The 14,578-nt window shown below is 49.3% G+C and overlaps 5 protein-coding genes across 5 annotated transcripts; 2 read left to right on the forward strand and 3 right to left on the reverse strand.

Annotated features, from left to right (window-relative positions):
* Positions 1 to 2,178: 2,178 nt before the first annotated feature.
* On the forward strand, positions 2,179 to 4,075 carry N7510_010496 (uncharacterized protein; the record flags this gene model as incomplete). Its single annotated transcript, XM_056982421.1, has 2 exons — positions 2,179 to 2,896; positions 3,906 to 4,075. The coding sequence occupies 2 exons, from the start codon at positions 2,179 to 2,181 to the stop codon at positions 4,073 to 4,075; spliced, it is 888 nt and encodes a 295-aa protein (XP_056830257.1).
* A 668-nt stretch (positions 4,076 to 4,743) lies between these two features.
* Positions 4,744 to 7,882, forward strand: N7510_010497 (fungal specific transcription factor domain-containing protein; the record flags this gene model as incomplete). Its single annotated transcript, XM_056982422.1, has 8 exons — positions 4,744 to 5,052; positions 5,540 to 5,606; positions 5,903 to 6,181; positions 6,249 to 6,755; positions 6,820 to 7,009; positions 7,063 to 7,200; positions 7,255 to 7,730; positions 7,794 to 7,882. The coding sequence occupies 8 exons, from the start codon at positions 4,744 to 4,746 to the stop codon at positions 7,880 to 7,882; spliced, it is 2,055 nt and encodes a 684-aa protein (XP_056830258.1).
* Positions 7,883 to 8,395: 513 nt separating this feature from the next.
* N7510_010498 (FAD-binding oxidoreductase) lies at positions 8,396 to 10,225 on the reverse strand (the record flags this gene model as incomplete). Its single annotated transcript, XM_056982423.1, has 5 exons — positions 8,396 to 8,827; positions 8,880 to 9,331; positions 9,441 to 9,487; positions 9,540 to 9,893; positions 9,963 to 10,225. The coding sequence occupies 5 exons, from the start codon at positions 10,223 to 10,225 to the stop codon at positions 8,396 to 8,398; spliced, it is 1,548 nt and encodes a 515-aa protein (XP_056830259.1).
* Positions 10,226 to 10,792: 567 nt separating this feature from the next.
* Positions 10,793 to 11,830, reverse strand: N7510_010499 (uncharacterized protein; the record flags this gene model as incomplete). Its single annotated transcript, XM_056982424.1, has 1 exon — positions 10,793 to 11,830. One exon carries the CDS (start codon positions 11,828 to 11,830, stop codon positions 10,793 to 10,795), a length of 1,038 nt encoding a protein of 345 aa, XP_056830260.1.
* Positions 11,831 to 13,090: 1,260 nt separating this feature from the next.
* On the reverse strand, positions 13,091 to 13,645 carry N7510_010500 (uncharacterized protein; the record flags this gene model as incomplete). The annotated part of the gene is made up of 1 exon (XM_056982425.1): positions 13,091 to 13,645. One exon carries the CDS (start codon positions 13,643 to 13,645, stop codon positions 13,091 to 13,093), a length of 555 nt encoding a protein of 184 aa, XP_056830261.1.
* Positions 13,646 to 14,578: the final 933 nt, after the last annotated feature.

Consider the following 14,578-nt stretch of genomic DNA (forward strand, 5'->3'; position numbering starts at 1 on the left):
ATTGGAAATCAACTTGATCTTCTCGTTGTATATGTAGCCTCATGTTTCCCTCTGAATAGAAAACAATCAATTAATTCCCCTGATTTACAACAATTGCTCGTCGAACTTTCATTTCTGCTCACCGAATAAAACCTTGGAAGCTACCCAAAATAAGCTAGGATACAAGACTCGTGCTATTCATAGCATGCAGGAACAGGCTGATTGTCATTATTAAATCCCCCTTCCGTACATACAGGAAGTCTGTCAATGTCAATCATGCCGATGTGTACACGCTAGTAATTTAATGTTTTTTTTTAACAATGCAGTACAATAAATTACTTTGTTGGGAAGTCCTACCGATGCTCATGTTTGGCTTATTAGGTTAAAAAACTGCGATAGATTTATATCTTTCAAAACATTCGGTAGAAGCAGCGAAGCGGAGCCGCATGGTTGGCTATTTCTACGCGAAAGATGTTGACTATTTCATTTTACGGCCAAGAAGTACACTCTCCTAGAGCAAATTCCTTCGGAAGTCCGTAGGTATAGTGACATAGATGGCTAGCATCATAGTCCGCTTGTCTTGAAACACGGTTAGGCTATCAAACTCGTATATCGGAAACGAGGAACTCACTTGATCAAAAAAACGTTCTCGTTGAGCGTTTCAGAACCTTGTGGGAAGGCCGTTGAGGGGCTGGGCTCCCTACTAGGTGCGCCCGTGATCGTCTTACTGCTCTGGCTCATTGAAGCATTCTTGGGGACAAAATCGTAGCTGGTGGTCGCTGTTTGTAGGGTGGTCTAAACCGTCTCTGGTGTGCTTGTCCATGATGGCACACCTTTGGTCTTTGTGGTTTCGCCGTTGATTAAATGCGATTCACAGACGCAATCGCTCCGCCGTTGCTAATAAGCCACATCATCACCGGCTATGCTCTTTGCATGTGGCTCCGCTGCAACCCCTAGAGGTATTTGGCCTACGAGCGAGAGCACAATGTCATTGTAGACAATCGAAGAATCATTTAGACCTAAGAAGATTAGCCATCTTTTCAAAGCTTTTAGCTATGTAGTATCTCGCTTATAGCTTGCGAGTGTATCTTCCATCTTAGACTCATATTCACGCGATAGCGACACCCATTCTATGTGTCTAGCATGGGAAAAGTTGGCGGCCACATTTCCGTTTAGCACTTGCTCCTAAGTGCTAACTACGTGATAAGTCGATTGTACGAGCGATTTAACCTCTACGGCCTGAGATTGACCTAGGATAGTAACGACCGCGAACAAAATTTTGAATATCATCGATGAAATTCAAAGGCCTAAGGCAAATATCGAGACCCTTGTCATTATAGCGAGCGGACGGTCGGGCGCGGCGCTTTTAAATCATTGCTAGTACTATTAGGGCTTGACGGGCTTTTTTGAGCGCCTAACATCTTGCGCTTCTTAGCCTCAAAAAAAAAGAGAGAAAAAAGGGCTACTATAACGTTGAATTCTAGGCTTATTTTGGATTAGGTACCGCATAATTATGTCCGATGTAGTGAAACTAAGTGACTAAAAATTCATGTCAACATATCACATTAGCTGAATAGGGAGGCTAGGATGGCAAGTCAAATCTATTACTCTCTCAATTTAAGATGTTTTAGCCGATGAGGCATCACAACCAAAAATCAGCCTTGTTTTGCTTATTGTCGTAAAAGCTATAAATTGACCTACTAGTTTCTTCCCCCTATGCAGCGACTAGAGACCGGGTAATTCGCGTAGTCTCCTTCTATACCTTAGTAGCGAACGGATCGGACTCCGGTCCATTCGGAACGCGTCCCCATTGGTCCCATCCGCCCCACAGTGCGTGCCCCCGTCCCTAGCGGCCCGTGGCCGTAGTAGAGTCGAACCACTATAGCAAGTGGTAGTTAGTAGTACGGTAGTAAATACTCGACCGGGACTAACGCGTCGCGTGGAGACCATGCCGCGCGCCATGTGTGTATGTGCCACGCGCGCCCCCTCCCCTTCCCCTGACACCCCTATAGCACAGCATCACTTCCACACACACATACACACATACAATTAAACATAAACATCATTGACTAGCACTGACCCCGCGTGTGCGGGCGCCCGCCTACACCTACCACCCACGTACGTACGAACGACCGACCGACCGACTAACGACCGACCGACCGACCGACCGAACGACCAACAGACCACCACTAGCTAGCTATGGATCTCTTTACCTACAACCCTACCTACCGCGTCTGGATCTGCCTCCCGTGCCGGTATGCTATACAGCCGTCGAATCTCGTTGGCCATCTAGCCGTGCGCCACAGGAGGCATCCGTCGTCATCTACGGGGCAGCTCCGGCTCGTAGCCCACCGCATAATGAGCAAGCAGCCGTGCATAGACCCTACTAAGGGGGACGCCGTCGTCTTCCCGCCCGCCGATAGCCTTCCGATCGCGCACCTACCCGTCTATAGGGGCTATCGATGCCCACACTGCCCCTACGTTAGTCGCGATATAAGGACGCTTGATAAGCATCGCGGCCAGCACCATCGGACGGAGGAGCCGCCTAGGAAAGTTGGTGCGCAGCCGCGCGGAGCAGTAAATAGGCGCTATGTAAGCCGGCCAGTAAGCTGCCAGCGCTTCTTCGTCCGTGGCCGAGGGAGCCATTTCTTTGAGATGAGCCCGCCGGCTCAGGTACAGCGGAAGATTACACGGCTCGGGGAAGCGGATTTCATCCAGGCCCAGCTCTATCGGCAGCTCCAGGGCTCGCAGGAGGAGGTTCAGGCGAACGAGGCTATCGTCCTAACGACCAAGGATGCGACGGAGGTATCCCCCTGGCTTGAGCTCACACGCTGGCCAGAATACGTTGGGGGCTATCAATTCGACGAGGTGGGCCCAGTGACATTCCCCCCGACCCCATTGGTCCAAACCCTCCCCGGTGCGTGCCCCCGGCCCCTAGCGTCCCGTGCCCCGAACCCGACCAACCAACGACCACCCTTACACTGGACTATATGCCACTATCGATGTTTCCCTTTTCCCTTTGGCTTTGACTTTTACTTGCTTTGACTTTTACTTGCTTTTTACTCCCTCTTCCTCCCCTCACTCGGTGCCTAGATCGATCGTGACCTTGACGCGCTCTCGACGCGTTGTAGCATAGGAGATGACCACGATGCCGCGTCTCACGCACCACCACAACACAACGTCGTCAATCTGTCGCCGCTACCGCATATACAGACGCGTGTCGTAGTTGGTGCGGTTGCTAGTTCCGTTCTCCTCTCTTCTTCTCTCCTCTGGTTCCTCTACCATCTACTCATCATCCTTTTTTTCCCCCCTCCATTCTGATCCCCCCCCCCTTTTGGCCGCTCCCTCCCTACGCCACTGGTTCACAACTATGGACCTATTCGCCTGGAATCAGACCTACCGCATCTAGGTTTGTAAGACCTGCGAGCATGGCGTTCCGCCGCGAGGGATCTTAGGCCACCTCGGCTCGAAGAACCATCGCGACCACATAACTGCGAGAACGGGCAAGCAACGAGCCGCGGCCGCCTAAGAGGCCTAGTCCGTCGACCCGTGGGACCCTCACGTCGAACCATTCCGCCCCCCGCCGCCGGACTCCCTCCCTCTCCTAGAGCTCCCTGTCTACATGGGCTGGGGCTGCCTAGAGGACGGATGCGATTCGTACGCGGTACGGACCCCACAATCGATGCGATAACATCGATATCGAGACCATGGCATCCGCTGTCGTCTAGGGCGCCCTGACCCCTCGAAACCGTCGCAGTAGCCGGCCCTACGTCCCGTTAGCTGCCAACGATTCTTCCTAACGGGCCGGGGGAGTAGCTATTTCATTGTGACGCCCGCTGCGTAGGTCTAGCGGGCTCGGCAGGTCCTCGAGATGAGCGAGGCGGAGTTCGTACAGACGTAGGTGGCGGACGCGCTCTAGCGCTCAGATAGGCTCACGCGGGCCGACGAGGAGGTCGCGCCTACGCATAGCGACCCGACCGAGTACTCGCCGTGGCTTGAGCTCACGCGGTGGCCGGAGTACATTCGCGGGCACGCCTTCCGCGATCTGGCTATGCTCGCCGCCCTACCCGATCCTACGGCGGAGCCGATCCTCTAGGCCGTTGAGCAGAGCGTCCAACGGCTAGTCCAAGCGGCGTTCGACTCTATTACTAGCTACCACATTAACGAATTCGACTAGGTAAAGATCAATAGCTTTCTCTAGCGATAGGGCGTCTGGGACCGCCCCATCCACATCCGCCTCCGTCCTAAGACGTACCGCCGGTATTAGCAGATCTGGGTACGGCTAATTAGCTTCGTTATTCGGACTAGCCGGCCCAACCAGGCTATCGATCTAAAGCACTAGCCTACTACGCGGTAGCTCAAAGCTATCGACCGGATCGACTAGTTTGCCTAGCAGCTCACCATTAGGAAAACCCCGACTTCGACTAACAGCCACATCAACATTTTTAAACCGAATAAAATACTAGAGTATGGTATTAGGAGTAGCTGATTCCAAATCTTCAAACAGAATTTTATTACTTTGTATGGCTGTCGAGTTATAAGCTGTCGAAGTTGGGTTATTTTTGGTGTTGTTGGGGGAAACAGGAAAACTAAGCCCCTTTTGATTTTTGTCCTCAAAACTAAACCCTTTTGGTTTTGTCTTCAACACTAAGCCTCTTTGAGAATTCCCCCTATTTAGCGACCATCTCTACTAAGCTTCAAGTATGGCTCTCCTTGCTATCTACTCTAGCTCTGGGCGACTGAACTAGCTCTCCTCTATACATAATGGCGCCTAGCTCCCTAAATGCACCAAAGCGGAAACGAGGGCGACCTCGAAAATATACGTCTGCCGAACAAAGACAGGAGTCAAAGATCACGGAACAGCGACAACAACGACAGGCTGCTCGTGCTATACAGCGAACTCTAGAAGTTGATCAGTACTACTCGACTACAGAGCACCAGTCTGCTGATCTCGACCCGTCCCTACCTACCTACTTTCCTCCAGGGGAACCAACGATTCCTACAGAGCTTGAGCAACTATTTCCTCCTCCTAGCCCCCAACTGGGCAACCACCCCCCCAAGCTATACATGTGTGTAACTCGACACACCCTAGGATAGTCTATAAGTCGGACTTGGAAACTTGCTGTGGTTCCTTCTTGAATTACTTCTATGGAAGCCCACAACGAGATAGGAACTAGTTACCTTAGACCTAGGCGTCCATTCGCATGAGCGGCTACTTTTTTCTCGTACTAATGAAAGCCGCTAGGTGTTCTTGATCAAACTGCGTTTAGCTCTGGTTGTCGACGTTACGAGTTTTGAAACTTAGCAAACTTGTCAGGCGTGAGAGCATCTAGTGTTGGTAAAAATAGCAAGGTCGTGTCAAAATGGGGGAAGGTGGTGGCGTGAGGGCGGTGTAGAGCGGCATCCTTCCCAGTCCCACCTGCGCAGGTAACGTTAGCAGGCGACTTAGAAAGGTGCCCGGCAGCACTGCACCTTCAATTACGTCCTGTTTTTCTGCACCTCGGAATCTCATCATGCCAGATGAATATGTTGCCATAGATGCAGTCACTGACCAAAACAGGCCTCTGGGCCGCAAAAGGAAGCGAGTCTCGGTAGCCTGCCGGCCTTGCCGGATACGCAAATCTCGTGTAAGTCCGTTCCAATGAGTATTCCTCCTATCAGATGCTCTCTGAAAACACCAACCCTCTTCGACGTAATATCTGAGGAACTCATCTTCGGAATGTGTCTAGTGCGATGGTGCGAACCCATGCTCTACGTGCCAAGAGATGGAAGTTCACTGCCAATATGATCTGCCCTGCACTCGCCAGGTAGCCCCAGCGGCTAGGGAAGCGATAGTTGACTCTCAGTATGTTGGCGTATCCATTCCTTACCGTAGACTCTTTTATTTATCGCATCCAAACCTTTAGACAGGACCAAATCACAGTCCTAGAGGGGCGCTTTCAAGCTATCGAGCGCAGGCTGGAATCTCTAGAAGAGACTCGATCGCATTCGAATAGTCTTACCCCACAAGCACTCAAAGATGGGTTACATGAATTGACGCAACAATCAAAGGTAACACACACAGGTTCCTCGGGTAGTGAGCAAGGGACGCCGCACACTATCCCTGTGCTAGGCATGTCGAAGCTTTCTGATCAGCCTGACGGAGTCGATGGGATGGGTTCAGTTGCACTTCGGGATGGTGCTGAGGAAGAGGAATACTTTGGTATGATCTTGACTACCTAGGCGGACTGAGTTGTTGGCCCTTTGAATAACATGTTAATCGGCCATAGGTAACTCGTCCAATGTGGCTTTCTTACGTTCAATCGTACAGGCAACTGTCCACTCAGCGGGCTTCGGGCCCAAGATATTATTAGAACCTGACATTGTCAGCTCGGAATATTTTGGCAATGACTGTTCAAATCCATTCCTGATGTGGCCTTTTCGCACGGATCCGCCGGGCAACTCTTCGCGGCGCGAGATGATTGAACCTTTTGCGCTCCCTCCTGAAGATGCAGCAAATAGTATGCTCCAGTTGTATTTTAACACTGTGAATCTTATGATTCCTTGTGTTCACGAGGATTCGTTTCGACAAACCTTATTCCAGATGAAAACCGAAGGAGCTGAAAGCATGAGAAGATCCTGGCTTGGTGTTTTAAACATGATGTTTGCCGTCAGCACGAACGTGATGACTACTACCACGCCTACACATGATCGAGCAGCTCAGTCAAATACGTTCTATGAGAGGGCCATGGACCTGGTGAGCCCTGAGATTTTGGGACGTCCTTCGGTTGAATTAGGTATGGATTGACTGGCGAGCTTTGCAATTCCGCATTACTACATTCGGATAGCTAATGAAAATAGTGCAATTATTCCTTCTTATGGAGATCTATCTCGAAGGCACCCCTGCCTCTTCACTAGCATGGACATTTCACAGTTTAGCCGTCAAGGGGTCCTACCAACTTGGGCTTCACTTGACGGGATCCATGCGCGTCTCCCACGTTGAACGGGAATGCCGACGGAGGTTATGGTATTGGTGTATTACGAACGATCGGTAATTCCAATCGAGCTTTCTTACTTGGAGTCATGAAGTTAACAGTGACATAGGCTGTTGTCCGTCGGATATGGCCGTCCCCCCCTTATTCCATTGTCCCACGTGAAAACAGAGCCCTGCTCTCATCTTGCTTTCAGCAATGTAGCTGATGAAGTTGTTGCTTCAGCTTCTACATATTTTGACGCGATCATGTATGCATGATGTGTGGTTGATTTCTCAACGATGACTTGGCTGACGTATCGTAGCTCTATAACGCACATAATGGGCGACGCGATTGATCGACTCTACGGGCAAAATTTGGGGTCTGTTGCGTCAGTCTACATGAGCGAGACCCTCAGCCAGGTTTCGGACTTGCTATCGCAGCTCGATCAATGGCAAGAAAAGCTCCCAGGACACTTGAAAACGATATCTTCCTCAGAGGATATGTTGGAAAACTCGTCGGCTAGTCTAGAAACTACAAGGCTGAGAGTCCTGCTTTCACTTCGTTACCTTGGGGCTAGAATCCTTGTTCTGCGGACAATTCTGAGCCACTTCTTCCCTCCATCTGGCAGGAAAACTCCTAATGAGCATCTGTCAGAATGGCTTCTGGACTCTAGCTTTCCACTCATTGCAGATCTCGTGCGAGCATGTATCCGGGTGTTCCAAATAAGCAAAGATCTTCTGACGGCGTCAATGAATAATCAGAATCTTCTTGGTGCATGGTGGTTTTCCTGCTACTACAGTATGGTCCCCATCTTCTCAAATTATGATTCCTCTGTCAAGCGTCATAACTGACGAGAAATAGCTTTTAACTCCTCCCTCGCCATACTGGGTGTCCTCCTTATCAAGCGAAACCCCCCTCTACTCCACGAGACTCCCTTCTTCCTCCATTGAGGATCTTAGATCGTCTCTCGACATGGCCATGAAAATTCTCCGGGGCCTGGATAGCGGCAACAAAACGATCATGCGATGCCGAGACATGCTCGCGAGACTGGTCACTACCATTGACACTGGAGGTCTGCTTACACCTGTTCTCGCAATACAAGTCTATGGAAGGATGAAGGCTAATAGGATCAAACAGCAAATACCACAGAGCTAGCCTCTCCTGCGGGTTTATGGTCACCATCCAGTGCATGGTCATGGCAACTCATGGACCCCAGCTTGTTCAGTTCCGAGGCTTCTTTGAGCCTTGCTCCGGCTATTCCCAGTGATACTGCTTCTCTCTTCCTCCCAGTCGATTTTAGGGTCGATGACAGAATGAATTAGACTACGAGGAAGTTCAATGATAATTTTGAATATTTCCATCATTGAACCTACAATCTCGCAATATGCCATGTTTAATGGCTTAACTTCTCATTCAAATTGAATTGAATGCACCCTCTCTAGTCACGAGTGGAACCGACAAGGCTATCTGCATCCGAGGCTTCGTTTCACGCTCAGTCCGCCGGATGGCCAAATCCCAGATTTTCCAGGAGATAAAATCCCATTGGGGTCTAGGAAATTCTTGAGCATGGTAGTGAATCGTCGCAGAGCGCCACCGTTGAAGTTGAAGTGAGATGCAACTTCATCCATATAATCGACATGGGTACGATATGCCGTGTAACCCATCTCAGCTGCATCGTGAAGAACATGGCGCATAAGCTGATCAACCTCCTTGGCCTCATCGGCAGTGTAGATGACTAGCTCAATGCCTATCACATGTCTGGGAAACACGTGGAAATCAGCGAAGAAATCAAACTTGGCATCAATTGTTTGCTGCTTGGCTTTGAGATACCACTCGTAGAGCTCTCTACCAGAAGGCAGGAATAGAGGTGAGTAGTCGATATGACTCCCAGGCCTCTGGCGACTGTCAAGAATTGCCAAGGGCGCAAGCGTTGGAATACCACAACACCCTTTCTTCCTCCTTGATGAGAGCAGTGGTAAGGGGCTGTCCTGGTGCTCCATCAAACTTTCGCCATTTGATGGTAACTCCAAGAATGGAGCTGAATGCGCGCTGAGTAGCCTGAAGTAGCCCGGGAAGCATCTCAACCTGCGAGTATAAGGAGAAATATGCCCTCCAGAAACCCCACTTTTGCTCTGCACGGATTTCTTCGAGTACATCAGAGGGCACACAGCTGTTCGGTTTCATGTACCCTTGCAGCCTCTGCTGTACCTCAGGGACTCTCGATGTGAGGGCGATGCGAAAAAGGTTGGCAATTGACGGGGAATTGAGAATGACTGAGCGACGCATCAAGTCTGACAAGATACCCACAAGGGGCACAAGGTCTGACTCTTTGGGCACTTCAACTTCGACGGTAGCATAGGCCTCCGGAGCGGGGATCATTTGAATGCCTAATTTTGTGACTATCCCTAAATAAGCCACGAGCAAGGCACAGGTTAATCAGATTCAGAGTAGAACGACAGAATGTAGTCGCTTTTGAACTCCGTCTCTTCCGAGCAAAGGGAACTATACCTAGGTTAGACTGAAAAAAAATTCCGTCCACGCTGGGACCAAAGCCGCTACGCATGGTCAGCGAAAGTAGAATCTAAGTATCTGGTGGAGGTATATTACCCTTTGTAAAGTGCGAAAAGCTGGCTGCCCTCCATCGCACCCATGCCTGTCCGCAGCAACTCGCCGCTTGGCAAGACCACCTCCAAGCCGCATTGCGCCTGAGCATGGTCTCCCAGAGGTGTATAGCCAAACCCACGATCCGTAGTATTTCCAAGGACCGAGCCCCAGCCAATGGCTGGCACAGAGGGCCAGAGATTGAGACCCTGTTTCTGGATTTCTTCATACAGATCGAAAAAGGACACGCCTGGTTCCACAATAGCGTAGCCGTATTCTTCATTAATCTCGAGAATTTTGTCCATTCGGTGCAAGTCCAGCACAACAGTTCCCTTGACTACTGGTGCAGACCCACCGTACCTGCAAGCTCGAGCAGGTCAGTAAGGAACCGCAGACAGGGTATCCCCCTCTTGCATTGTCTCTACATACCCAAGATTCTTCCCGCGAGAAACCGTCCACAGCGCGACTAAAAATCGATTCGCTAGCCGAACAATCTCACGAACCTCCTCAACATTCTTTGGACGTGTGGCTCCACTGGGGTCATGGTTTGTGGAGGATGCGAAAGGGTCACCATAGGCAGTCGAGCCCGAAGGGCCCTGTAAGCCACCCGAGTAGGGATCACGGGAGACATTGTCTTCCCCTATCACTTCGGCAACGCTATTGAAGAATTCATGCAATCTTTGTGGATCCATGGTAGTGAGGCTCAGGGAGGTGGGTGAACAAGACAATAATGGACCGGACTGAGTCTCTTCTGCGACCTGGTTTTAAGTACGCATGGCCCGTGGGGATCTAACGGAAGGAATACTCTTCAGGCTAAGAAATTCCCCCTCTAGAAAGTCTGGGGGTGATTTACCCCGGTCTCAATTGTCGCATACACTTGTTCGTTGTGCAGTCGGGAGATGTTTCGGGGATACCGGGTGTACGGGTGTACGGAAAGTCGGGGGTAAGGGGAATCGGGAGGCGTGTAATACGAGGCATCCCGATTGACTAGAGCTTCCGCTGTTTATCGGGTCAAGCGCAAGCCATGTCTTCTTCATCATCTGCTCGATCTGGCTTTGGACGTTAATACAGCCGGATGGATGGATGGATGGATGGATGATATCATTTACCCTGACCCCTCGCGAAAAGCGATATGCAGGCTACAACAACTTTGTAAGTACATGATAATTGATCCACTGATATTGTTCCAAACTTCCTGAACGGTGAACTTTGAGCCTCACCTGATAAGGCCTGTCGTGGCCGATTTGCCGTTCGTGGTGTTAGGCTGCCCTAATGGCGCGGCTATAATGAGTTCCCAGATAAGGCGGCCAACAGTTGTCCGCGGTTGACTGCATCTCCCCTAGAAGTTGCGAGAATGCTGGTAATGCTGAGATTAAAACCTTGGTTAGGGACATTGCGGCAGACGCGGCTTTGTTGCGAGCTCGGTTGGCCGAGCGTTTACTGGATTTCTTGTCGAGTTTGAAGGGCGATGGCTTATTGTGGAAACGACGATAGAGATCTTCGATTGTTAGTGTGCGGTTGGGAGAAGGTGCGGTGTGATAGGTTCTGGGGATTGGTCGCGGTAGAGAAGGTGTGGGACGTTGAAGAACCGAGGCATAGGTAGGTCGCTGGTTTTTTGTGGAGGTAGCAGTGGATGTTGAATAGAGAGGTGGAGGAAATTGGGGAGGTTGAGGAGGTTGGGGAGACTGAGAAGACTCAGAAGAGCAGGTCGGCTGCGGTTGTTGCGGTCGTGGTTTTAGTATCGTAGACGGCTGTTCGGCGGGTGACTCGACGTTCGTAGTTGAAGGTTCCTCTGGTAGAATGGATGCTAGCGCTGTTCTGGGAAGCGCCCGCGAGGGTGATAGAGATGGGGGGCTTGAGTGTGTGACATTGTCGGGCGTTCCCAAGAAGGGCTTCAAGTCACGACAGATGATCTGCCATATACAGTCGGCCAAGTAAATTTGCTGCATCTCCTCGATAGGATTTCTCTGGAGTGTGGCCAAAGGCCTGGTCGATCCGCAGGCGAAACAGCACGCTGTTCCCTCAAAGCCTGGGAGAGGCTTGCAATACAAGCCATTCTGGTCCAGTTGGACAGGGCTGACGCCGGTAAGCACTTGGTTATGGAACGAGAGAGCTCTAGCAGCGATGGTAGAGTACGTGATCGGTATCTGGTGGAGGGGTTTTTCGTTGGATTGTGGGGTAGTTCGATCGGGTGGAGTAGTGGGGTTGGCGGATTCCAGGAGCGAAGAAGGACGACGGAGGGCTGAGAGAGGCTTGGGTTTCCAGACACCCCTGGGGTCTGGACGAAGAGAATTCATCTCTCTCTTTTTCACACTCCCTGGCGTACAGTCGTCCCCCAATCCAATACAGTCAGTGTTTACAGTCGGAGTCCCGTTAATACAGTAAAGCTAGGCTGTTGCACAATGCTCCATCATTCAATCTCCTCGGCTTGAAAAGCGGACATGTCCGGCCACTCCTTTAATACGCTTGATTCATCGAGTTCCGAAGGCAATACTGCATCCTACTAGACCATGAGTACTCAGCGACCAAATTTTGCACTTCGCTCACCTCGTAGTCCTGTAGTCCTGGGGAAAGGTAGACTGGAAAACGCGCAGTTCCCCATGGCGAGAACGACGAACGACAAGGATTTCAATTAACTCTAACCCCATCCACCGTGCAAATCTCGCGAGAAATTTAAGTATAGCCACAAGCGTTCCAATCTAGGCGAACAGAGGTGGAGCTGCCGTAAATGACGATGTCTGCCGGGATTGTCGGTCAGAAGGACACCGGAACTCAGAATGCCAAAATCTTCGAGGGTAGCAAAAGCTTTAAATACATAGCTTCATAGAAGCAAAGACCAGGGTGGCTGATTTGACTACCCGATAAAGACAACAAACCACCATTCTACTCCCTCAACAATGACCAGGGTGTGTAAATCTCACGACTATCTAAACACATCAATTAAATTGACTACCCACAGAGCACACTAACTCCCGACGTTTCACCAATTCCAAGAACTAATAAACTAAATTTGACCGTCCACCAAATACATCACACAATTCAACTTTTCCTCCCCCCACTCGAGGATTATTATGGAGATTAAATTTCTGGCAGGTAAGCACATTTCGATCTGCCATTCCACCACCTGCGGGATCGATCGAGGTTCTTGAATTTGATCACCCTTATATATATCTCAACTCGCTTTTTGCCCATCAGCAAATGATCTGGAATTTTACCACCTAATAAATGTCTCCCGGATATAACATTTCTTCCGATTTTATCAACTCAACAATGGATTGGGGTAGTTAAATGTGGTCATCCATTAAGCAGCCGGCCATTTTCACAGTTGCGCAATTATCACTATTAAATTTCATCACTCTTTGAACATGGATGAAATCCACCACTCATCAGGTAACCTCGAAACTGCCCAATCATTGACCATGGTACTTAGATTTGACCACCCGAGGAATGCAAGCAAACTGTCTGTGCCCTGATGCATGACTCGTGAATAGATTTCAAGGGTTGGTATCGGTACTGTAATTCTCTGAACTGTATTGGAAGTCTCCATATGTTTATCACTAAGAGCAAAATTTGGTTGATGCGGATACAGGATCCCGTGACGCTCCGATGTCAGTGGTATTGAATTGGTAGAGGGTTTGGTCAATAATTTCCCATGATATCCTTGCATATCCGTCATTGCAAGCCTGATTATCCATCAATTCATCTAGTACTGAGCAACTGAAATCGAGACCTGCGGCCTCTTCAGGATTCCAGGTAGTATGGGACCCTTGTGCACAACGCACACAGCCATCACCAATGAAAAGAAGATGGGAAGACCGCTGTCCATTGACAGAGACAACTACTCGCTTTCCGCAGTATTTGGCTGGATCTTGCACAAGCTGGGTGTGGTTCATTGCAACAACGTAATTGGAGGCGATGTCATCCAATGATAATCCTGTGGTGAAGCTGCACTCTACATCACCGAGATTCTGATTAGAGAAGCTGGTACCACAAACATCGACCTGGGCAACATCGTAGTAGTAGGTCCCAAATCCTGTCCCGTTAAAGACAACATTGTGTGACATGGATCTCGCAGCGGAAAGCACCGTTATTGCAATATAAAGAATTTTCATTCTCGGTCAGGACGAATATATGGATACAGTAGAGATAGCTGTATTTTAGGGAATGAGATCGAAAAAGTGGTCTAGTCAGCCCAAAAAAATAAGGTGTGGAAATAGGTGTGGCAAGAGAATTTAGTATATTATGTAGCACTGACATTCCTCATACATACTATAATAGTTTGTAATTTATAGAAGAAAAGAGATTTAATTCGTCCAAAGATTTGGTAGCAACATCGGATGCCTTCCCTATTCTATTAGAAGATTATATAATGATGAGGGCTATACTGTAGAAAGATGCTGGAATCTCATAATCAGGCCCTGGGAGAGAAAAAGTCTCGGCCACCTAAAACTTTGTTGACAGAATCAATGAAGTCAATCAAATGTGTACTCATTGCTTTGATCAATATAGAATGTTGATGCTCAGGCAATTATTCGGTCAAGATTGCGAGTTCCTTTTAGCATCGGCATTATGGGTTGAACATAAATCCAGCGCATTTTATTGCCCTCACTTTAACCCAGCCGACTCAAAAAAATTGGTCCGCGCAAGGTCTTGGCACTAGGGCCAGGAAAGAGTCTCTCAGTGTATATTGGCTTTTTTGACCCTCCTTTTTTGACCCTCTCTTTTTTGACCCTCTCTTTTTTGACCCTCTCTTTTTTGACCCTCTCTTTTTTGACCCTCTCTTTTTTGACCCTCTCTTTTTTGACCCTCTCTTTTTTGACCCTGTCTTCTTGATCCTACTGTACTGTTTCCTCTTCTCTTTGTTTTCCCACGTTTGTTTTGCCAGCCCTCTTTTTTCTGACCTCTTCTCCAACAGCCATTCTCTGCTTACTGATCTTCGCTCATTGCTATCGACCATCAATTTTACGTTACCTCGCCAACCACCGCCTTTGCACCTGTGTTTAAGGGAGAGATGTCCATTATTTGCCACTGTCATTTCTGTCCTT

The sequence above is a fragment of the Penicillium lagena genome (assembly GCF_028827675.1).
Source record: "Penicillium lagena strain IBT 129212 chromosome Unknown utg000007l_segment0_segment0, whole genome shotgun sequence".
NCBI classification, from domain to species: domain Eukaryota; kingdom Fungi; phylum Ascomycota; class Eurotiomycetes; order Eurotiales; family Aspergillaceae; genus Penicillium; species Penicillium lagena.